Consider the following 24,075-nt stretch of genomic DNA (forward strand, 5'->3'; position numbering starts at 1 on the left):
GCTCACATCTGTAATCCCAGCACTTTGGCAGGCAGAGGCAGGTAGATCGCTTGAGGTTAGGAGTTTGAGACCAGCCTGGCCAACACAGTGAAACCTCATCTCTACTAAAAATACAAAAATCATCTGGGCATGGTGATGCACACCTGTAATCCCAGTTAGTCAGGTGGCTGAAGCATGAGAATTGCTTGAACCCAGGAGGTGGAGATCGCAGTGAGCCAAGATTGCACCACTGCACTCCAGCCTGGGTGACAGAGTGAGACTCTGTATCAAAAAAAGAAAAAAAACAGCCAGGTGCGGTGGCTCAAACCTGTAATCCCAGCACTTTGGGAGGCCGAGATGGGTGGATCACGAGGTCAGAAGATCGAGACCATCCTGGCTAACATGGTGAAACCCCGTCTCTACTAAAAAAATACAAAAAACTAGCCGGGCGAGGTGGCGGGCGCCTGTAGTCCCAGCTACTGGGGAGGCTGAGGCAGGAGAATGGCGTAAACCCAGGAGGTGGAGCTTGCAGTGAGCTGAGATCCGGCCACTGTACTCCAGCCTGGGCAACAGAGCGAGACTCCGTCTCAAAAAAAAAAAAAAAGAAAAAAAAAGAAAAAAAAAAATCCCAGCCTAATTCATGGCTCTTTTCATCCAGAACATGTTCAATCTCTGCCCCTATGGAGGAAAGGTACCATAAGATACTATACTTTATGAGCCCCAAATAGTTTATTTTCACCAAGAAACACTGTAAAGTAACCACATCCCTTTGTTTGGAGGCTTTCTGTACAGATTTGATTCACCTGCCACCCCTTCCTGTAGAACAGATACTTCTACAGGAGTATAAAAGAGCCAATGCTTCATTAGTAGGAGACAGGGCTTTCAAAGGTCACATACTTGAAGAAAAGAATTAAGTGATTTGGGTTTGGGAAATGTGATTCTCTTTTATAAAAGCCAAATGGGTAGAGCATGTGTTGAAACTGGACTTACTGGGTTGTGCTGGAACTCTTCCATTATTTGTCACTTCTGCCTTGGCTGTAGCTTAGAAGTGATGTTTAAGAAACACTGACATGGCCAGGCATGGTGGCTCACGTCTGTACTCCTAGCACTTTGGGAGGCCAAGGCAGGCAGGTAACTTGAGGTCAGGGGTTCGAGACCAGCCTGGCCAACGTGGCAAAACCCTGTCTCTATTAAAAATACAAAAATTAGGCCGGGCGCGGTGGCTCACGCCTGTAATCCCAGCACTTTGGGAGGCCGAGGCGGGCGGATCACAAGGTCAGGAGATCGAGACCACGGTGAAACCCCGTCTCTACTAAAAATACAAAAAAAATTAGCCGGGCGCGGTTGTGGGCGCCTGTAGTCCCAGCTACTCGGGAGGCTGAGGCAGGAGAATGGCGTGAACCCCGGAGGCGGAGCTTGCAGTGAGCAGAGATCGCGCCACTGCACTCCAGCCTGGGCGACAGAGCAAGACTCCGTCTCAAAAAAAAAAAAAAAAAAAAAAATACAAAAATTAGCCGGGTGTGGTGGTGCATGCCTGCAATCCCAGCTACTCTGAAGGCTGAGGCAGGAGAATCTCTTGAACTCAGGAGGCGGAGGTTGCAGTGAGCCGAGATTGCACCACTGCACTCCAGCCTGGGCAACAGAGTGAGACTCCATCTCAAAAAAATAAATAAAAAAGAAACACTGACATTCAACAGCAAAGTGGCAGAGGCACCCACCAGAGCTCGGGCCACAGAGCGCAGGTGTTCCCACCCTTCTGCTTCTTAGTACCACTGCTCCAGTAAAGAGCTAGGTCCCACTACTCTAGAAACAAAAGGTTTACTTTTTGAGATAGACATTTACGCCGGCAATCTGTTTATTCCTTCCTCCTAAAAACTATGAATTTTATTCGAGTATGGTTTTTGTGAAAATCATTGTCATATATCCACTGAATATCAAAATTAGAGCTAAAATTATCTATTTTGCAGTTAGATAAGTTCATAGAATAATTATCTTCAACAGTTACATCTCATATTGTATATATTTATCATTTCTTTTCATCTTTATTTTTATTTTTATTTTTATTTTTTTGAGACGGAGTCTTGCTCTGTCACCCAGGCTGGAGTGCAGTGGCCGGATCTCAGCTCACTGCAAGCTCCGCCTCCCGGGTTTACGCCGTTCTCCTGCCTCAGCCTCCCGAGTAGCTGGGACTACAGGCGCCCGCCACCTCGCCCGGCTAGTTTTTTTGTATTTTTTAGTAGAGACGGGGTTTCACCGTGTTAGCCGGGATCGTCTCTCGATCTCCTGGCCTCGTGATCCGCCCGTCTCGGCCTCCCAAAGTGCTGGGATTACAGGCTTGAGCCACCGCGCCCGGCCTCATCTTTATTTTTAATTCTTGCTAACTGGCATTCTGGTCTGATTATATTGTGCATACCCTTAACGAATTATGTTGTCTGATGTGACACAGCAGCCACTAACAACACTACTAGTGATATAACTCAATGCTCACTATACTGTTTTCCAGGGCATCAGGAGAAAAAAAAGAAATGAGGGGATTTTTAGAAATTATGTTCCTATATTTATTATTTACATGAGGTTTTCAGGACATAGATAATTCCATCACGATTTTAGAGAGTAGTTTTATTGTACATTAAAAACACAAACTGGCCGGGTGCAGTGGGTCACGCCTGTAATACCAACACTTTGGGAGGCCGAGGTGGGCGGATCACTGGAGGTCAGGAGTTTGAGACCAGCCTGGCCAACATGGCAAAATCCCATCTCTACTAAAAATACAAAAATTAGCCAGGAGTGGTGATGTGCACCTGTAATGCCAGATACCTGGGAGGCTGGGAGGGAAGCAGAGGTTGCAGTGAGCCGAGATCGTACCACTGCATTCCAGCCTGGGCCACAGAGCAAGACCCCATCCACCCCCCTCAACAAAAAAAAAAAAAAAAAAAGAAAGAAAGAAAGAAAGAAAAAAGACTGGGTGCGGTGGCTCACGCCTGTAATCCCAGCACTTTGAGAGGCTGAGGTAGGAGGATCACCTGAGGTCAGGAGTTTGAGATCAGCCTGGCCAACATGGAGAAACCTCGTCTCTACTAAAAATACAGAATTAGCTGAGCGTGGAGGTGCATGCCTGTAATCCCAGCTACTCAGGAGCCTGAGGCAGGAGAATTGCTTGAACCTGGGAGGCAGAGGCTGAGGTGAGCCAAGATTGTGCCACTGTACTCCAGCCTGGACAACAAGAATGAAACTCCGTCTCAAAAAAAAAAAAAAAAGAAAAGAAAAACAAACAAACCAAACTGGTGAGCCATGGGAATTGAGAAACAAATCCCTGCCCTGACAGGTAGAGAGGACAGGATGGGACAGATCCCGGTACTTCCACAGCAGCACTCCCTCCGTGGCACTGCCTCCACACCACTGCACGGGGGTACTACACTACACTGGTGTAGAACACCAGGGCTCAGAGCCAGAGGTGGGAAACCAAGGGCAGAGTCTACCTCTTGGCAGCCACTAGATCAATACAAGGCTTCAGAACATCTCACTCCCTGACTCTTCTCAAAGCAATGCTGCATCTAATCTCTAGACAGGAAGGGAAAACCAAAATGTCACCACTGTAAGCCCAATGGAACCCCACAGGGAACAAAACCCACCTGCCTTCTAAATGTTCCTAACCTCAGAAAGACTGCCCAGAGCTTGCAAACAAGTCAGGCCAGGGCTCCTCACACAGAACGCTGGGGAGGGGTACGAGGTGGACGGCCCCGGTTCTGAGGCTGTGTGACCTCAGTTTGATCACTGAGTCACCCATGGCCTGTTTCCTCATGAAGAGAGGCTTGAATGAGATGATCCGTAATTCTGGAAATTCCGTATTTGTCACCAGAAGATAATCTGACCTATAGATCTCATATAACAATAACGTAAATAGTTTTGGAGACTGAGCAAAAGGTTTCCTCATCCCGCCTCCATCAGATACCCCTCTACAGCACCCTACAACTCCTTTCCTCCAGGACCCAGAGCACTAAAGCAACCGTGTGTTGGCATGAAGTCACAAGGCCCCAAAGTGGGTCTGTGATAGAATAATCCAATTTATCCTTCCTAAATGGCCTACTCCACAATGCCATTAAGGGGTTGGCAGGAGAGAGGCAAAGGGAGGATGACAGACAGAACATTTTCATACAAAAGCTTTGTGAAGACCCAGGTTTCCATAATAGATTATGTCCACTAAAATGAGTGTTTAGATTATTCTCACTAGGGCTGGCTACTAACTGTTCCAAATGAAGCTATTATTATTTTATAACCAAAGTATATTTTTATACTAGGGCTTATATGTACCATTAGGGAAGAAACAATGTGAGCAATTCCTCATGCCAACTCAAAATACCTCTGCATGCAAACACTCCAGCATTTAGACCATAACATCCCCTAAGAAAGAAATTGTAGGATGCCTTGGCACATTCCCTAGATAGTTCTGTCATCAATTCAAAGAGCTTTTCCCCTTATCCTCTTTACCATTTTACAGAGAAAATGCCATGTTACCTTTCTTTTTTTTTGAGACGGAGTCTCGTTCTGTCGCCCAGGCTGGAGTGCAGTGGCAGGATCTCGGCTCACTGCAAGCTCTGCCTCCCGGGTTCCCGCCATTCTCCTGCCTCAGCCTCCCGAGTAGCTGCGACTACAGGCGCCCGCCACCTCGCCCGGCTAGTTTTTTTTGTATTTTTTTAGTAGAGACGGGGTTTCATTGCTTTAGCCAGGATGGTCTCGATCTCCTGACCTCGTGATCCACCCGTCTCGGCCTCCCAAAGTGCTGGGATTACAGGCTTGAGCCGCCGCGCCCGGCGCCATGTTACCTTTCTACAGACACGCTTGGCTTGCTATTACCCCTTCTCATATCCAACTCTTGTGCCTCAGGTACCAAGTGAACCCATCTTAGCCAAACTAAAACTCGTTGGTGTCAGGCAGGAATAATTCCCTCCAATCCACCCCCTTGCCTTTCTGTTCTTTTCTTTTGGACAGTAAGGCCAAGAGAAGCAAACAGACTACTTTATATTTACATAGAGGTTTGTGATTTGCAAACCACCCACACATCCATGATCTCATCTGAGCCTCATAACAATGCAATGAGATAAACCTGCTCCCCTAGTAAGGTGTATGCCTACTCCTCAGGACTGTTATTGGGATAGCACACCATGAGCACACACTAGGTGCTGGCTGCTAGAGACATCTGCTATGGTCTGAATGTCTCCCCAATATTCATATGTTGAAATGCTCACCCCAAAGATGATGGTAGGAGGAGATCAGGCCTTTGGGAGGTGATCAGGTCATCAGGCCAAAGCTCTTGTGAATGGGATTAGTGTCCTTATAACGAGGCCAGAGAGAGACCCTTCCCTTCTACTGTGTCAGATTAAGTGTGAAGGAGCTGTCTGTGAACCAGAAAGCAGGGCCTCACCAGACTGAATCTCGTGTTGTCTTGAACTTGGACTTCCCAGCCTCCAGAACTGTGAGAAATAAAGTTCTGTTGTTTACAAGCTAACTAGTCTATCATATGTTGTTTTAGCAGCCCTAATGGACTAACACAGCATTAAACATAGTAAATATTATTTTACCCATTTTATGAGCGAGAAACTGAGGCTTGGAAGTTGGACAGCTGATTGCACGTAACTAGGCCTCTAGGGATCTAGAGCAAGCTATGAAGGTAGAAAGCCTGGTACGGGATTCTTTCCGCCACCATGGCAATACAGACTCCATTTGTTTTTAAAAACTTTGTAACTCTACACTTCCATTAGGCTTAGGCACACTGATAGAAGGGAGCCTGAAGTTCCAGCCCTAGTCCCAGTTCACTGCTGGTCACACACTCAGACCTTTGTATCCCCTTCTTCATAATGAAAGCACTCATTTTTTTTCTCTTTTTTTCTTTTTCTTTCTTTCTTTTTTTTTTTTTTTTTTTTTTTTTTTTTGCACCAAACGAATGTCAAGCTTTCAGATGAAAGGCCCTATTACCAGTACAAAGTATCATTTAATTACACTGCTGATCCAGCTCCAGTTATCTGCTTCCCAGCTCCTAACTCCCACTGGGCAGATTCTGAAACTGCATAGGAGATTAAGTCAAGAGAGGAGAACAGGAGAGACATTCTCTCCTTGAACTTTCTTAAATGGAAGAGGAGGGGGGGAAAATGAAAAGAAAGGCCTATTTTCCAAGGAGGAGGCTGGGGCAATGATCTTTCCATTAGGCAGACCTGCATAAGAATCTATAGATTATTTAACGCCGGGGGTGGCTGTGGAGTGAAATAAAGGAACCTTTGTGCAATGCCAGCCGCAGCTCCCTCAGCTCTCCCCACAGCCAGGCATTTCACCCAACCCTTTAAATCATCAAGCTCTAATGCACCCCATCTGTGTACCGGCCTGAGCCAATGAAACTGAAGCCTGTGCTGACTTTGGCCTGGACTTGTGAATGAGCCTTTCTGCCCCAAAAGGGACAGGAAGGACATGAGGCCAACAAAGTATTTTTTTTTTCTCATTACTTGTCTTCTCCAAGGCTCAACCTCCATCTATTCATTTATCATTTACTGAGATCTTGCCATGGGTCAGGTTCTGACCCTGAGACGTAAAGCAGATATAGGCCATGCCCAAGGACGTAGAAGAAGAGCTCAGGAGAAAGGAGTGAAGGAGGGAGGTGAAGAAGAAGGGACACTCTTGACTAAGGCACACAGCCCTGAAACACCCATACCTGCATATTCAGGGAATGTGGCTTGGTTCTGAGTGGCTAAAACAAAGTGGAGAGCTGGCTGGAGACCTAACAAAAAAGTCATGACTCTGCCAAATTGTCAAAGGCCCTGTACACTAGGCCAAAGAGATAAGACATAAATTCTGAAGGCCATTACCATCTCCACATACTCAACTTCTGCCCATTTTACAAGGCCCAGATCAAAGAACCACCTCCTCCAGCAATCCCTCCTGAACACCCACTCAAAGTAATCACTCTTCTCTGAACCTCTGATTTGACATCTTGGACAAGTTTTATGAGTTTCAGCTTCTTCATCCGCATAAAATATGACTCATGTCACCTACCTTAAAGACTTCATACGAAGGTTAAGATAACATTTATAAAGTGTCAAGCTGCAGTTTTTAGTACATAGAGGGTGCTAAAATACCTTATTGGTACCTCAATTTCTTATGATACATAGCACTGGTTCCCTGTATTAAAAAAATGATGCCTTGGCTTTCCCAGTAGATATAGGCAAATAATTTCTCTAGAGATTTCAAAAAAAAAAAAAAAAAAAAAAAAACCGACAACTCACAATTCCCCTCCAACTTTGCAAACCCAATTCCAGCACCCAAGAGACCAACTCCTCTCTTCTCTCACTGACACCTTCTCACATTCAAACTTCCAGACTCAAGGGGTTCCCCAAAATTCAAAGGCAAGCTGAGAAGGAAGCTAAAGGCTGGCTGAAATGTAAGCAGCATAAAGGAGAGGAATTAACAGAACCATAAAGAAAAGAAAGTGGGGCAGATTCACAAGTCTGGCCAGAGGATAGGACTCTAAGGGGCTGTATGCTTCAAGCTCTGTGGTCACCTTAGACCCTGGAGAATAGGCTAGAATAGGGAGTTCGGTCCTCAGGCCTGATTTGAAAAGCCTTACTACTACAGATGTGGTTATTTGGGCAGCCTTCTTCACCTCCTAGGTCAAATCAGCCAGCTGGAGAGGACTGTTCTACAAGAGCTGACTAGATCCTTCATTCCTCTCTGGCTGGGGCTACCAAACCAGAGACAAAGAAAGCAACAGCCACCTTTTCCAGCAGGTCTTGTAAACAGATGAGGAACACTGATTTAAAAACAAAACAAAAAACTTCATCTGGGTCTGTGTAGAGGTGGGTTGGTTTGTTTTTACTTTAATGGTGTGAAGTCCTGGTTCTGGGTAAAGATGCTTTTGTAAGGGAAAAGTCTCCCATGATCTCTTTCTCTTTGTCGTGCAGCCTAGTAAAACCTGTTTCTCTTCCCCTGGGAATCTAGGGCCAGGAGGGAAGCAGTTCCCCTGAGAACGCTGCCTGAAGGATCCATTTCCTGAATTGCACAACTGGCATGTTGGTTTATTTACTTAATAATCCCCCAGCCCCATCTTTAGAAAGCAGCTGCCTAAGCACCTCAGGAAAAATCGGCTTCCATTCTTCTGATCATGATCAAATGTCATGCCATTATTACCTCATGTATAAGCCCTAAAGGCCCCCACAGGCCAGACGGTCTGCTCTTCAACAAGCCACTTTTGGTCCCTGCCAAAGGCCACCCACTTTAGTAACTCCACAGTCTTACAACTTCCTGGGGGGCTCTCTCTTCTTGCTAAGGAACCCCTCTTACAAGACATCCTCCTGCTTTCTTAGAATTCACCTTCTGAGCAGGGAGCACTCTTCACTCTTCGTCCGCCAACCTAAACCAAGCAAGCTGAGCACAAGGCTCCCATCCATCCCCAGCCCTTCCCTTTTCTGGCCTGCAAGCTGCCAGCTCCCAAAGCCTCCAACAAGGATGACACCTCATTTCCAAAATAACAAATTAAACTACTACTCTGTCCCTCCAACTCAGAGTTACTTTTCAGTTGAGCGAGACAGTCATGTGGGTCAGCCCTCCCTGTACAAAGATGGAGTACAAATATTCTTGAGAGAGCCTGTAAACCTCTGCAACCTTAAGAGCACTAAGCGCCCTCCCCGAGGTAGGCAAGGAAGGCCTGCTGGAAACATGTACCTTGGAAATTAGTTCATCATGATTGGCCAAGTGAGCTCTGCAGTGAATGCAGCTGTAGGTCCGGTGGCAGGAAGGCAGATATGCCTGGAAAGTCTTTGATCTTGTCATCTTCACCATTGGCGCTGCTGAGTGTGGGGTGAACTCTGGGGCAGCCCACGAGGCACTCCCACAGGATGGGTCGCACGGGAAACACCGGAAGACACAGGTAAAGGCCGTGGTTTGGCAGCGGGTGGGTGTGGGGCAGGCTCCACACACTGGTGATGTCTTCGGCAGAAGAACCCTCACGCGGAGGTCTAGGGCTAGTTCTCAGCAGCCTGTAACATCAAGGAAAGAGGACTGACATTGGCTGATGGAGCAGGGCTCCCTACAAAGCAAGCAGAATCCAACTGCTACCCATGAAGAAGGCAACACTTACAGGATCAAATGACCCACTTCTCTGTTCCTTGTATTATGCCCAAGATACCTAATGAATGAGAAAGAAACCACTGGAGACTCCAGTCTCGCTGCTTTTCTGGAGTGGGAAGTTCAGTATCATCCCAGCAGTTTCATTAGACACCCAGCACATGCATTATCGTCATTCCCAGGCAGCCCTAGATAACATCAGGCTTGAAGATGTGCTACCACCTACAGCCCCAGGGAGAGGACTCCTCAGGGCCCCCTCTCCTGAGCCAACCAAGGCAAGTGGTTAAAGGAGAAGGAAAAGTTTAGCCTCTAGAGGTTCACCACATCCAACAGTCACACCTGGGTTTCTCATCCATTTCCAGATGTCGAGAGTCCAATGCTTGAAGCCATCACCTGCAGAGGCAGCAAACCCCACACTCCAGGCTTTGCTTTAGAGATTGAGCATGGGATATAAAGGATCAAGTTCCCAATCAGCGGGATCCCTAGTGGTAAGCCAGCTCTTTCCGAAGAAGTGATTCTCTCTGCAATACACCTCACTCAGAAGTAAATAGTACATTATTTTTTTAAACCAAATGAATGAAATCGATGGCATAATCAGAATCCTGCATCTAAAATTCACAGTAACAGTGAATTTTACCAGAATTCCTTCCCAGCCCTTTGACTTCCCATTATCCATCCCATAGTACCATACATCTTTTCTACCACAGCCTCAGCTCTTTTACTGGGAACCAAGGACACTGAGAAAGCGAGGTGGTGCCAAGGTAACTAAGTGAGCAGCGAGTCCAAATAAAGGTCTGAGGGCAGGGCCACAAGGTCTAAGACTCCTCTGCTTCTCTGTGGCTCACCTGCCTGAGGCTTCCGCACCTGCTATCCCCTGGGCTTCACTAATAGGGGTGGTGTTTCCACTTGCCTACCTCCCAGGAGAGTGGGGAGTGTTAATTAACACCTGCGTCATGCTTTGAAGATAAAATTATTTAGGGAGATGGGGAAGGAAGATAAACAAAATCAGATCTTCCTGGCTGGACTACGTCTGGGATCCATCTGGATCTTTAGAGAAAGCCTGCAATTCATCATCCTCTTTTTCCTCTAAACCTCCCTGGAACCAAATCTTCCAAAGCAAAGCTGCCGTCTTCCCTGGAATCCTTCCCACCAAAGCAGTCACTGAGGCCGCCATACTTCTGGGACACTCTATATCGTCCTGAGTGGCCAACAGCACTACCTAGCACTAGGCTGAAGGACAGTATCAGTCACCACCCTTTATTCCACAGTGAGAGCACTCCTCTTCTGCAGCCCTGAGCCAAGGAGGCTCCACATGCAAAGCGGCCAATTATATGTGAGTTATCTGACTGTTGAAGGGATTCAAATCTCCAGGGGCCAAGGTACGATGTCGCCCCTGCTCAGCCTCCCACCTCTAGTTTTAAAGATGTAAAATCAGGTTATAGTGAACATTATAGCAACACTTGAAGGAAATGGAAGTGGGAAATAATTCTCTCGGCTTTGCCTCAGAGTTAGGCCTGACCATCACAGGAGACAGGATGAAAGATACATAAACTTTTGATCCAGAACCCCTTCATCACACCCTGGGCACACTCTGAGTAGCAGGTAAGGTGAATGACAAGACAGTCCACAGAAGACCAATGCATAGTGTTACAGGTAGAAAGGTGGTAGAGCGAAGCACTCCGCTTGGAGTTTCCTGAAATACCCTCAACCTTCCTTTTTCCTTCTTTTTTGAGACAGTCTCACTCTGTCTTCCAGGCTAGAGTACAGTGGCATAATCTTGGCTCACGACAACCTCCGCCTCCCGGGTTCAAGCAATCCTCCTGCCTTAGCCTCCCAGGTAGCTAGGATTACAGGTGCCCACCACCACGCCTGGCTAATTTTTGTATTTTTAGTAGAGACGGGGTTTCACCATGTTGGCAAGACTGGTCTTGAACTCCTGACATCAGGTGATCAACCCGCCTCGGCCTCCCAAAGTGCTGGGATTACAGGTGTGAGCCACCGCACCTGGCCCTTCAACCTTTCTAATATTCCTGTTCCATTCTCAGGATAGACAGCATGTCCAGGAAAGGAAGGGGTGGTGAGTTAGAGAGTAAGGAAATAGGAAAGACAGGCAGGGGAAAACAAGCAGTAGGTTTCCCCCAGGCCAAATGCTGCTGGAGTCCACAGCCTTAGCTGCCCGCTGGGGAGCACACAGAACACCAGACCCATTCGTCTTACACAAACACAGAGGGGAGAAAAAGAAACAATGACCTGGCTGCCAGTCTGAGTTTAGAGAGCAGATACAGAGTCTGTTTTCTTAGACATGCAGACAGCTTCTAAATTATGCATTTCCCCAGAGTAGAATTATTTCTTCTCTCACTTCTCCTCTGAAGGAAACCCCCAAAAAAAGTTTACAGGTAGAAGTTTCTGGTTATGCTCAGCTTCAAATCTGAATCCCAAAACTTATTCAAAGCTACCTTCTGTGAAATAAGCATTTCTCGTTTGTATTAAATGCGAGTGTGTCACACACACACACACACACACACACACACACATGCACATTCCATCCTTACCACAGCTCTGAACCTAAAAAGACAAGAGAAAAATTTACCACATAAGCAATGGCCCAGGCTGTCTGGTGCTCTGGACAGAAAGGCTCTGGAAGGCCTAGACAAGAGGCCTTAACACTTCGCTGTGGCAGGGTCACTCTGCTCCCCATTGCTCTTAAATATGAATAAACAGGCATCCTAGGGAGGGGACTCAGTTCCTAAGAAGAAAAAAGGAAAAGCCAGGTGTGGTGGCTCACACCTATAATCCTAGCACTTGAAACAGGATTGCTTGAGCCCAGGATTTCAAGACCAGCCTGGACAACACGGCAAGACCTCATGTCTACAAAAAAAAATTAAAAAATTAGCCAGGCATGGCTAATAAAAAATTAGCATGCGCCTGTGATCCCAGCTACCTGAGAGGCTGAGGCAGGAGGATTACTTGAGCCCAGGAGGTTGAGGTTACAGTGCACAGTGTTCACTCCAACTGCATTCCAGACTGTGTCACAGAGCATTAAAAAAAAAAAGAAGAAAAGAAAAAGGGAAGAAAAAGTGGCTTGCTGAAATATGAATCTTGTTCAACTGGTACAGGACAAACTAGAAGAAATGAGAGGAGGTAAGTAGAAAGCAAAGAGAAGCAGGATCAAGAAAGGCCTATAGGTCCAGGGGCAGTGGTTCACGCCTGTAGTCCCAGCACTTTGGGAGCCTGAGATGGGCGGATCATGAGGTCAAGAGATTAAGACCATCCTGGCCAATACGGTGAAACCCCATCTCTACAAAAAATACAAAAATTAGCCAGGTATGGTGGCACACACCTGTAGTCCGAGCTACCTGGGAGGCTGAGGCAGGAGAATCACTTGAGCCTGGGAGGCGGAGCTTGCAGTGAGCCGAGATCACGCCACTGAACTCCAGCCTGGCAACACAGCGAGACTCCGTCTCAAAAAAAAAAGAAAAAAAAAAGGCCTGTGGGCTGAGAAAGGGGAAAGCAGGCTGCATGAGAGGAACAAGCTGAGAGGTGGGGACCAAAAACTCATCATCTGCATTGTCTTCTTCCCTTTTAAGCAAAAATTTTAAAAGCTTCTCGGGTCAATTCTCAGGAAAGAAAACTGATTTTTTTTTTTAAGGAAGAAATTAAGAGTATGGAGTTGAACTCATTCTAATTTTTGAACTTTAGCCCCTGTTAATGGTGCTTCATGAATCCAACTCACAGAACATAACCGTGGAGTCTAAATTGATTCCCAACAATCATCAAATGAGCTTGATATTTAAAAGCCTCGGGGCACATGTGCAAATGAAACACCATTTTCAGTGAACTAATAATCCATCACGTTGGAAATTAAAGGAAGATTTGCCGCCGCCCCAGCTAGCTTACAATGAGCAGCACGGAAAGAAAACCCATGTGAGATATTACGATTAAAAACAAAGATCTTCGATACAACACCTTGAGAGCCAAATGCACACAGAGCACATGCCAACCTGGCCAGCACCACCCGCCCCCGCCTCCCTGGCCAACAGGCCTTCCCCACAAGGGAGTAATTGCCGCTGAAACTCAAAACAGAACCTTCTGAGTGCCACCAGGATGGAGGGGAGGGAGGTGGGATGCTTTCATTAAGCCACAGAGGAACGTGAGGATTGATGTGGAAGCAAGGCTGGACCACCACATGCCGAGCCACGGAAACTGACCCGAGAAATGGGACTCTCTACAGGAAGGACACGAGACAAGGCTGGTCCCAAGGCAGGCCTCTGTGTTGTTGTTTCCATGGGGTGTCTGAGAGGAGGTGAAGACTGGAAAAGAAGTGGGCTCTGGACTCACACAAACCAGGTCCACTCCTTTCTAGCTGCATGACTTTCAGCAAGTTACAAAAACACCCTGATCCTCAGCTTCCCCATCTCTAATAAGATCAACCTCCACAGGGTTCTACGTGTTAAGTGAGACTGTCTCAGTGCTTACACAGAGCTGGTGCACAATACACACCAAAATTTTATCTATTATTTTTAATGGCCAACGGGGGGCAAAAACAGATGCTGCTGCTTAAAAAAAAAAAGAAGAAAAAGGAGAAGGCCTGCGAGTTCAGACAGACACAGAGTTTGGGGTCCTTTGGGAACATCCTATTTTTCCTCTTTCCTATTTATGTTGAACTAGATGCCTGTGTGTAGCCAAATTCCAGCCTGCCCCTTCCATTAGGATCCTTTAACTTGTCTTCAAGCAGCTCTTTGAGATGGTACCACTGGGACATCTCCCCAAATCTAGAATTCTCTTTTCAAGATGAGACAAAGCGGCAATAACATTGGAGGAACCACACACATGTGTTAGTACTGAGGTCCTTCTAAGAGGTGCTTCCTCAGTGGCCATGCTCTCAACAGCCCAAAGGTAAGCATCTCTGACTTATACAGCCCTGGCAGGCCATTGGGCCTCTTTCCCCCTTAAATCCACCCACTGCATGCCAGCCAGTGTTGTCTATTTAAAAAGGAGATTTGACCATGTCATCACGCTTACAGCCTTCAGAAAGGCAACACAAAGCAGTGGTTAAAAAGACAGGACCGGCTGGACACAGTGGCTCACGTCGATAATCCCAACACTTTGGGAGGCTGAGGCAGAAGGACTGCTTGAGGCCAGGAGTATGAGACTAGCCTGGGCAACATAGTGAAACCCTAAAAAAAAAAAAAAAAAGAAAAGAACCTGGAACTAGTTGCAAATCCCAGCTCTGTCATTTACTAGCTGTGTGACCTTGGACAAATTACCGAGCCTCTCTGGGCCTCACTTTCCTCACAAAAAATAGAGACAATAATATCTACTTCATATGGCTCACGTGAAGATGAACTAAGTTAGTAGAAAAGTACTAAGCATATGTGCCTGGCATGTAGTAACCATATAACACATTCCAGGTGTGTATTACTACTGATGCCCATGCATAGCTTCGGACTCAACTCATCCTCTACACCTTATCATCCTCCATCTCCATTTATTGAAATGACATTTAAGAGTCTACCACGTGTCAGGAACTCTTTTGTTGGAGGCATGTGGCAACTTGTACCACTCCTTGTAGGTCCCCTCAATACACCACGCTTACACTCCATGCTTCCATGGTTTTGCTGATGCCACTCCTTCAGACTGATACAACCTTCCCATCTCTCCTCACAAGGCCCTTACTTGACCATTGAAACTCAGCTCAAATGTCACCTCAACACTGGGCTTAGTGGCCTCTCCTGTGTTCACCTCCATCTTAACCCTACTGAAATCGAAATTACCCTTTCCTGCCTCTGTATCCTCTACTAGAGGTAGGCTCCAAGAATCATCTTTGTACTCCATGAACTCAGCAGCACAGGGCACACAGTAGAGGCTAAACACCATCACTGAACTGAACCTCCTCTGCTTCCCACTGGCTGCCCACTGGACAGGTCCACCTACCTGCACAGGCAGCAAATGTGATGAGGACCCTCCCTCCCTCTCCAAGCAAGGAGGAAGGAGGCGAACTTACTCTGCATCCCCAGACTCCATCTAACCCAATTCTCTCCTCACCACCTCTACTCCCATCCTGTGCTGGGATGCCCAGGAAAACCACAATTCCTGGGTGCCACTCAAAGGCCTGTCATTGGCATCCATGCCTATTCTTTACATTGCTGGTCTAGGTTTAAAAACAAACAAATTAAAAACTCTTAGAAAGCCTGAAAGGGACCTTGTGCTAACTTTAAGGACAGGAGGGTAGGAACGTAACTAAGTAGCCATAGCCTGTCCCAACATCTGTGAAGAATGAAAGCAGCCCTGGCTGAATGGTGGTGGCAGCAGAAAGGAGGAGGCAAGCCACTTCTGGGAGTGGGAGACAAAAAAGGGAGAGGTGGAATCACGAGGGAAGGCCTTTATACTGGGAGAGTTGTCCTCCTTCCCCATCCTACTCTCCCCAGAATCCGGAGCCTAGAGCAGACAGCACAGAGAGACCTGTGCCCACCCAATGAGAGAGGTGGGCAGCAGTGCTGCCCAGCGGTTAAGAGTGCAGGATCTAGAGGTGGGTGGACTTGGATTCCATCTTAGTTCTTCTCACTAGCTACATTACCACTGGGCAAATTGCCTGAAAGGAGATAATAATAGTGCCTACCTCCTGCAGGAGACAGAAGGATCAAATGAGATAATGCAATTGGAGCATTCAGCACAGCACCCAGCACATGGTTAATACTCAATAATCCTGATTAGCTACAGTCACCCTTACCAGTGAGGGAGAAAAGGCACAGGAATTGTTCCTATTCACAAGACCAAAAGGAACAGTGTTCCTGCCCCCAGGCTGACTCAGGGTGGTTAGGAGGTTAGCACCTAAACTAATCGACTTAAAGGTACATTGTGGTTTAAGAAGGCTTCTGTGGCTTAGCTGGGGACCTGATATTATTGCTGTCGTTCCTAACACAGACCACTCCATCACTTACTGTACTGAAAAAGTTATCTCTGTGGTCTACACTGACTGTACTAATCTCAGGACAGGGCCACTGCTGAAACTTCTCTGAAAACTCTCTATTAAAGCTGCCAAGGAGCTGATGTGCAAGACCCACAGGAAAACCATCACTTTCTAGATACCTCTTTTACAGCACTGGAACCAGGTGGGACTTCAAATCCACCCAGCTGGTAATAAAAACCAGCTTGGATACTCAAGAAACCATGCTCCTTCATAAACAAAACCAACCATTCATCTCAACGCTGGATGCAGGGTCTAGTCTTGGTTTCAGGAGGGTTATATGTCCGAGGATAATCCTACATGATCTCTAGAATTCTTTCAGCCTTTAAAGTCCTGGTTCCATGTAGTAGTGATGCTCTGCCTGCCGAATCTTGCCTCAGGGGAAAGTATCCCTCTGTCAACCTTCAAAACATCAGGTCAGTGGTGGTATTAGATTCTCACAGGAGCGCGAACCCTATTGTGAACCGTGCATGCCAGGGATCTAAGGGATCTAGGCTGTGCGCTCCTTATGAGAATCTAACTAATGCCTGATGAGCTGAGGTGGAACGGTTTCATCCCAAAACCATCCCCCACATCCGTGGAAAAATTGTCTTCAACGAAACTGGTCCCTGGTGCCAAAAGGTTGGGGACCACTGCTCTAGAGGAATGGAAGAGCCACAGAGACTTCTGGCAACGCTTCATGAATATCATTTATCATAACCAGGATTTTGAGTCAAAACTACGGGCAGTCTCCAACACGCCAAGTTCAAACACTAATACTTTTTTTTTTTTTGAGACGGAGTCTTGCTCTCTCACCCAGGCTGGAGTACAATGGCGTGATTCTGGCTCACTGCAACCGCTGCCTCCCAGGTTCAAGCAATTCTCCTGCCTCACCCTCCCGGGTAATTGGGATTACAGGCGTGTACCACTATTGCTGGCTAATTTTTTATTTTTAGTACAGATGGGGTTTCACCAAGTTGGCCAGGCTGGTCTTGAACTCCTGACGTCAGGTGGTCCACCTGCCTCAGTCTCCCAAAGTGCGGGGATTACAGGTGTGAGCCACAAACACTAATACTTTAGAATGCCAATACTATTTGGCCGTGGTGCTGCCTTCAGCTGCTTTCATCTGAAATGCTCCTTAATGGGCTTTACTGTGTTTCTCTGGATTCTTCTCCTACCTCTCTGTTTGAGCCTCTATCTCCTGGCTATTCTCCTTCCATCGTTCTTGGAAGTGCTTCTGCCAAGTGCCTCTGACTGCTTGTTCCCCTGGGCCTTCTTACCCACACCCTTTCAAGCCTTCTAAACTTGTGCCTTCTACTCCTGAACCCTTGAACCCTTTATAAAGGATGTCTCCACACTGGGCACAGTGGCTCATGCCTGTAATCCCAGCACTTTGGGAGGCTGAGGTGGGAGGATCATTTGAGCCCAGGAGCTCAAGACCAGCCTGGGCAACACAGTGAGACTGCTGTCACCTTCATTCCAATTCTGTTCCTTCTTCCAGTTGCCCAAGTAGGAAACACCCTTTACGCTTTCCCTTCTATGTCATACTTCATTTGTCCCCTAGACAGTTGGTTCTGCTTCTTAGATGCACGCTCCCATTGCCACCCTCAGTCACCAGCAGCAGCACTGTGAACCCCATCCTCTCTCATCCTGGACTACTGCGACAGCTTCCCACAGGTCTCCCTGACTCAGCTCTTACCTCTCCAGCCCATTCTAGAATTCTATTTATAAAACACAACCTGATCACACTCTCTCATGTTTCAAAACCTCCAGTGGTTTCCTAGCAGCTTACAGGATGTGGTCCAACCCTTCAGGTGGCACTAAGAGCCTGGGCCCAACTCTTCTTATATTGTCATCACCTCCCCGCCCCACTCCAAACCTTTGCTTCCTACAGATCAAGCTCAGTCGTTATCCTGTGCTCCTTACACTATTCCAGCTCCTGCAACGCCTTACCCTACCTTCTCTGCCTACCTTATTCTTCAAGGAATGAGTAAATGCCTGCTCATCCCTTAACACTCAGCTCCAGTAGGACACTAGCAGAGCTGGTGGTCCCTTCTCCCAGCACAAAAAAAGTTTTCTCTGGAATGGCATTTTATCACACTGTTCATGAGTCTCTATCCCCATCAGACTGGGAACTTCTTGCAGTCAAAGGTCCGGCCTTCCAGATCCCCCCAACCCCACCCGCAGTGGTCTCTCCAGGACTCACAGCCCCAGCATACTGGAGATCCTTGATAAATGTTAACTGAGTAAAATGAATGGCCATCAGTGAAACCACACTGCCACGTAAAGCTGGTATTTTTAAAATCGCCTTATTTAGTTTGCCACTATCCAGTACATTTAAAATATCCAATCTGGGCATTACACAGGACTCACACACCATTAATGCTCTACAAAGTTAAAAAGCCAGTAAACGCTTGTGATGCCAACTCATTTGGGCTGGCAGATGGAGTATGAAATTCAGTAGGGCCATGAAATCATCACTCAGCTGAGCCACACCACGCGAGCCTCTGATGCTTTTACCTGGCTGCTGTCTGACAGCAGAAACGTTTCCTGCTCTGCCCTTCAGACAGGCTGTGTATGCCCTCCTTGGGTTAGCTCCCCAAGTGACCCTCCCACGTGGGCAGGGACGTCTAGACCCCTAGAGAAACTCTTAGAGTTCCAACCTAGGCGTCTTCTTCCAAGATGGTCCCCACAAAACCCCCAGGACAGTCTGAGCTGCTACCCTAGGCAAGAATGAGTCACAAAAAAATGAAGTGTCAGATTTGATTCAGGCCAAGAAGGCGAGCGATCCCTCAGCCCTGCCTTGACTATGCAGACGAGAGAGCCAAATGTACCCTCATCCTCCAGCCCCAAGAGACTGCCGCCCTTCAACACCAGTCCTTCCTTTTGTATTTGATCATGCTCAGAGATGATAACCCTGGTTAAAACAAAACAAATAGATTTTTCCCATGATCTGTGACCCAGAGAAAAATCTGGTCCATCTCTCTGTCCCCAGACAGGGTTATACTTGAAGTATAATGAAAAATAGCCATTTACAAGATCTATGAAGAAAACAAGGTCTTGGGAAATAGGGTAAGAGATACGGCCTATCTTCAGAAGTTACTGTACTAGGGAACTCTCCCCCTGGCCTCATCCAGCCCTAACCAAGTCAGGCTCCCCTATGCCACACATATAGCACTATCCATAGCGGTAATTTTACTGAGGTGATTATTTGATTGTCATCTGTGTTTCCCACACTCAAATATCTGCTGAATACACGAATGTGTTGTAGACTCTGGGCACTGTGTGACCTTGATTTCTCTTTAAACTGCTGGTCCCCCAGGGCACAGCTGGGGCCCCAATTAGCTACAAACCACCCAACCCAAATCTGCCAATACAATTCTGTTGTTCAGCTGTCAGCATGCCTTTGGCTTTCTGACTTTAATCTCCCAATTCAAATCCAAAACTCTAGACTCTGACATCTGTGGCTGGGCTCCCCGCCTTTCCGCAACGGGAATTTGGAAATTGAACTTTTTAAAAACTGAAGAGCAAAAAAGGGAAGAGGCACTTTCAAAAGGTTGATTGTATGTCTAAAGACCAAGTCATCGCCAGCCTAAAGTTGGAAGTTATTTTGTTCTGGGAATTATTAAACTGTCATCCAGTGGTGCCATTTACTGAGGGAGAGGAAAGCGGGTGGCGTGGGAAAGGGAGACTCTACAGCACATTTCTGGGTTTCTTCTCTGAATGGGAATAGCAGAAAGATTTTAACAAGAATCTAAGTCCCCCTTCCATTCTCCTTCTTAAAGGTGCTTCCACCACGTGCCTCTGATCCTTTGAGGCCCGGCAAATGCACGCAGCCTGTTCATCTTTGTAAGACGCTTTCCCGGCTCCCCGCCCCGGCGGAGTTTCGCTCTTGTTGCCCAGGCTGGAGGGAAATGGCGCAATCTGGCTCACTGCAACCTGCGCCCCCCAGGTTCAAACAATTCTCCTGCCTCAGCCTCCTAAGCAGCCGGGATTACAGGCACCCGCCACCACGCCCGGCTATTTTTGTATTTTTAGTAGAGACAGGGTTTCGCCATGTTGGCCAGGCTGGTCTGGAACTCCGGACCTCAGGAGATCAGCCCGTCTCGGCCTCCCAAAGTGCTAGGATTACAGGCGTGAGCCACCGCGCTTGGCCTTTTTTTTTTTTTTTTTTTTTTTTTTTTTTTTTTTTTGAGACAGAGTCTCGCTCTGTCGCCCAGGCTGGGGTGCAGTGGCTCAATCTCAGCTCACTGCAAGCTCCGCCTCCCGGGTTCCCGCCATTCTCCTGCCTCAGCCTCCCGAGTAGCTGGGACTACAGGCGCCGCCACCACGCCCGGCTAATTTTTTGTATTTTTAGTAGAGACGGGATTTCACAGTGTTAGCCAGGATGGTCTCCGCCCGCCTCGGCCTCCCAAAGTGCTGGGATTACAGGCGTGAGCCACCGCGCCGGCCGCCTTAATTTTTTAAAGTTCCGCAAATTGGCCGGACTTGGTTTTCAGCTCTTGTTGTACCTCCCGGCTAATGAGGTATCTTAGCTTTAAGGCTGCAGTTAAGTGTGGGGATAACATTTCCTCAAATCCTAACAGAAACAAAGAGCCCTGCGAGCACAACAAACTGCAAGCCCTATTTAAGTTAGGTTTATGTAATGCGCACGTTTATACCATTAACGTAACCAGTCCTGAAAGTTAATTCATTTCTCTCTTGTGGTCCATTTGGCAATGGGTCTATTTAGGGAGGGACCCCCAACAGACAAAGACCAAAGTGGTAAAAGCAGAAACAAAGCGGTGGGGGGGCGGGGGAGGGGGACGGGCGCACAGATACCCTGGATGACATAAGCCGGGGAAACACAAACAAAGGAAAAAGCAAAAATAGAAAGAACAAGGGGAAGGGGGCCAAAAGCCAAGGCTGCTTGGTAGCTCCTGCCAGAGGATCAACCACAACCTCAGTGGTTTCCAGACCTCAGACATGTGTGGGGTTGGCTGCTTTAGAAGAACCTGAGAAACAGGTTTGCAGGGGTTATTACTATTTTCTTGTTTTTGTTACAAATTCCCCATCCTGAAAATTCTGATTTTGTAGGCCTTTAGTGGGACGAGGAATTCTTAAGGCAGCCAGCTTCCAGAACCCCTAGAGATAGCCTCCCTCCTGGGGACACCTATGATCTGAGGCAATTAGCCATTGTGTAGCGCTCTTCACCATTACTATGAATGAAGTCACAGTCCACTCCCATGGAGTGCTCTATCTGCAGCCATGGTAGCTGAGAACTACATCCCAGCGCCCTCTTTCCCCATCTCACGGGCTTACTGAACATTCCCCATACTCTCCCTCTTATGTTCACGCCTCGGTGCCTTTGCACACAACTGTTCCCCATGGAATGTTTCTGCACGTGTAAATCCGCTTCATTCTTCACCAATCCATCTCGAAAATAGGGATCAAATATTCCTGATTGGCAGGATCTGTTCCATGCCTACACTAATTTGCCCCAGGTACTCCTGAACAGAACGCCTTGAGAAAACAAAAAACAAATCACTAGAAAGGTATTTCCTAGAATTAAAAATTTCACATTGGGTAAAACAAAGCCACTTTCTCTGGTGCAACTAAACTTGGCCACAGAAGATCCTGTTTGAGCCTCAGTGGCACCCATCTGCCAAATGGATGTCAAACCTTCCTTTCCCAGTGAGAAACAGACAAAGGAACTCCAGACACTGGAGGGTAACCTCATTTGGAGCCAGCAATCCAGTTTCGAATCAAAGCCACTCAGTCTAGACACACTGCTTTTAAGACCAGGGGAGGGCTGACTGCTCTGTAGCTCAGGAAACCCAGGTGTTGCTGACCCATCTAGGTAATAGGAATGCAGGTGGCAGTGCTGCACCTCGCAAGCAGAATGCTGCTCTGCCTCGTTGCAGAGAGAAGGTAGACTCTGCCTAGAATGGAGACATGGGCTATTTAGGGTTTAGATGAGGAGCTGGTATTGTTCCAGAATGTGCAGAAGTAGGAAGAGGCCTTGGTCTGAGAAACAGAAGGTATGGTTTATAGCTTCCACTTTGCCCTAATTAGCACTATGTCTTAAATCAAGTCCTTTTTCTGTTTGAACCTCAATGTTTATATCTCTAAAATTTTAACACCTAAACAGATTTTAATGCCCAACCCAGTATATACCTAATTAATAGAAAATAAAAATTACAAGGTTAACAGTGGAAAAAAATAGGATGCAGAGCCCTACATAGTCACTAAAATCAAGCTACAGATTTGGCTCTGTACTTCCTGGTAGCCAAAGCAAAAAGAGAAATATGATGCTATAAATTTCCAGTTTCCACAAAAGATAAAGCATACCAGGTTTTCACCAGAGGCAAAGCTTTTCAGAGAAACTACGTTCTAAAAGCGTTTCTCCCATGAACTTCTTAAAGGGGGCATTGAATCTGTAGCTAGTCTTCAATATAAACCCTTATAAGAACTACAGTAACAAGTTATGTAAAGCTATTTCTGACAGACACTGAAGCTCAACTCAGTAAAAATAACAATGGAGGGGTTGACACAATGGCGCATGCAGATGGCCCAGCTTAATCAAGTCTAAAACCAAGAATGCCACAGGAGCAGATAGACAACATGTCTTCCAAAAACTTCCGTAACTATTACTTCTTCCAGGTGGATGCTGGGCAGCAGTCAGTGTGCGAATAGACGGTTTCTAAATTCCATTCCAGTTCAAATAGATGTAAGTGGCATTTTCAGTCTTCACTCACTTATAGTAAGAAGTCCTTCTCTGAACCCACCACACACTGTCCACTCCCAAATCAATGGATTGAGAATGGATTCCTCTCAGCCAGAGAGAGGGGAATCCACCTATTAATATTAGTGCTGTTATTAATAGCTAGCACTGAGTGCTTAGGTGCCAGGCTCTGTGCCTGGCTTCCCCTGCAGTCTCATTTAATCCTCCCATCAGTCCTGTGTGATGCGAACTATTATTAGTATCATTTTACAAATAAGGAACAAAGATTTAGAGAATTTTAGTAGATTGCCAAGGTCACAGAGCTAATTATCCAGGTCTTTCTGATTCCAAAGTCCAGGCTCTTAGCCCCACATATAGTGCCTCCTGGTATTAATGAAATGTGATTACTGATAGAAATGCTAACATTTGTTAGAAGAAAACAAACAGTGAGGCCTAGAATAAGGTTACTGGGGTAGATAAGAGTTGTTTATTATTAATAACAACAAAATAACAATGGAGCTTTTGGAGCCTTTGCCAACCTATAAATGGAATAAAGGAATGAAAACTATTGTGAAAAGCAGACATAGTGCAAATGAAAGTAATTCTGAGAATACTATGTTATCCCAGAAAAACAGAATTATCTTTTCCTCTTCTCTTAAACTATATTTCTTCCTCTAGAGATTCTAAACCTTGGTTCTCTTGGTCATTCATGCATTCAACCAACAAATATTTATCCAGTGTCTACTCCACACCAAGCACTTTTAGCAGTAAGCAAGACAGAAAAGCTCTCAAGCTTCCGTGTCGGCAAACAAGTAGATAATATATTTCCAGACGGTATTAAAGTGCTTTGAAGAAAATAAAGTTAAGGGGATTAAGAGAGGCTGAGGGGCAGAGAAGGGAGGAGGAGCTGTTCTAGATAACTGGTCGTCAGGAAGGAGCTCTGAGAACCAAGTGAGAGTCAGCCATGCAAAAATTTGGAGAAAGAGCCAGGCCTGGTGGCTCATGCCTGTAAACCCTTGTCAGAGGCTGAGGCAGGCAGATCACCTGAGGTCAGGAGTTCAAGACCAGCTTGGACAATATGGTGAAACTCCGTCTCCACTAAAACTACAAAAATTAGCCGGGTGTGGTGGGGTGCGCCTGTAATCCCAGCTACTTGGGAGGCTGAGGCAGAAGAATTGCCTGAACCAGGCAGGCAGAGGTTGCAGTGAGCAGATCATACCACTGCACTCCAGCCTAAGCAAGAGCAAAACCCTATCTCAAAAAAAAAAAAAAAGAAAAGAAAAAGAAAAAAAAGAAGAAAGAAAAGAAAAATTTGGAGAAAGAGCATCCTGGAAAGAGG

At 46.6% G+C, this 24,075-nt stretch overlaps 1 protein-coding gene across 5 annotated transcripts in view; it reads right to left on the reverse strand.

The window, feature by feature from the left end:
* Positions 1-24,075, reverse strand: part of YPEL2 (yippee like 2) — a 66,465-nt gene that overhangs the window by 38,284 nt on the left and 4,106 nt on the right. For all 5 annotated transcript variants that reach the window (XR_006693264.3, XR_285320.5, XM_005583867.5 and 2 more), the window contains exon 2: positions 8,686-8,999. Coding sequence is in view for 3 of the 5 variants with exons in the window: in XM_005583867.5 (XP_005583924.1) it covers positions 8,686-8,802 (117 nt within the window). In the remaining 2 variants the exon portion in view is untranslated. The remainder of the gene's footprint in view (positions 1-8,685; positions 9,000-24,075) is intronic.

The sequence above is a fragment of the Macaca fascicularis genome, chromosome 16, assembly GCF_037993035.2.
Source record: "Macaca fascicularis isolate 582-1 chromosome 16, T2T-MFA8v1.1".
Lineage (NCBI taxonomy): Eukaryota > Metazoa > Chordata > Mammalia > Primates > Cercopithecidae > Macaca > Macaca fascicularis.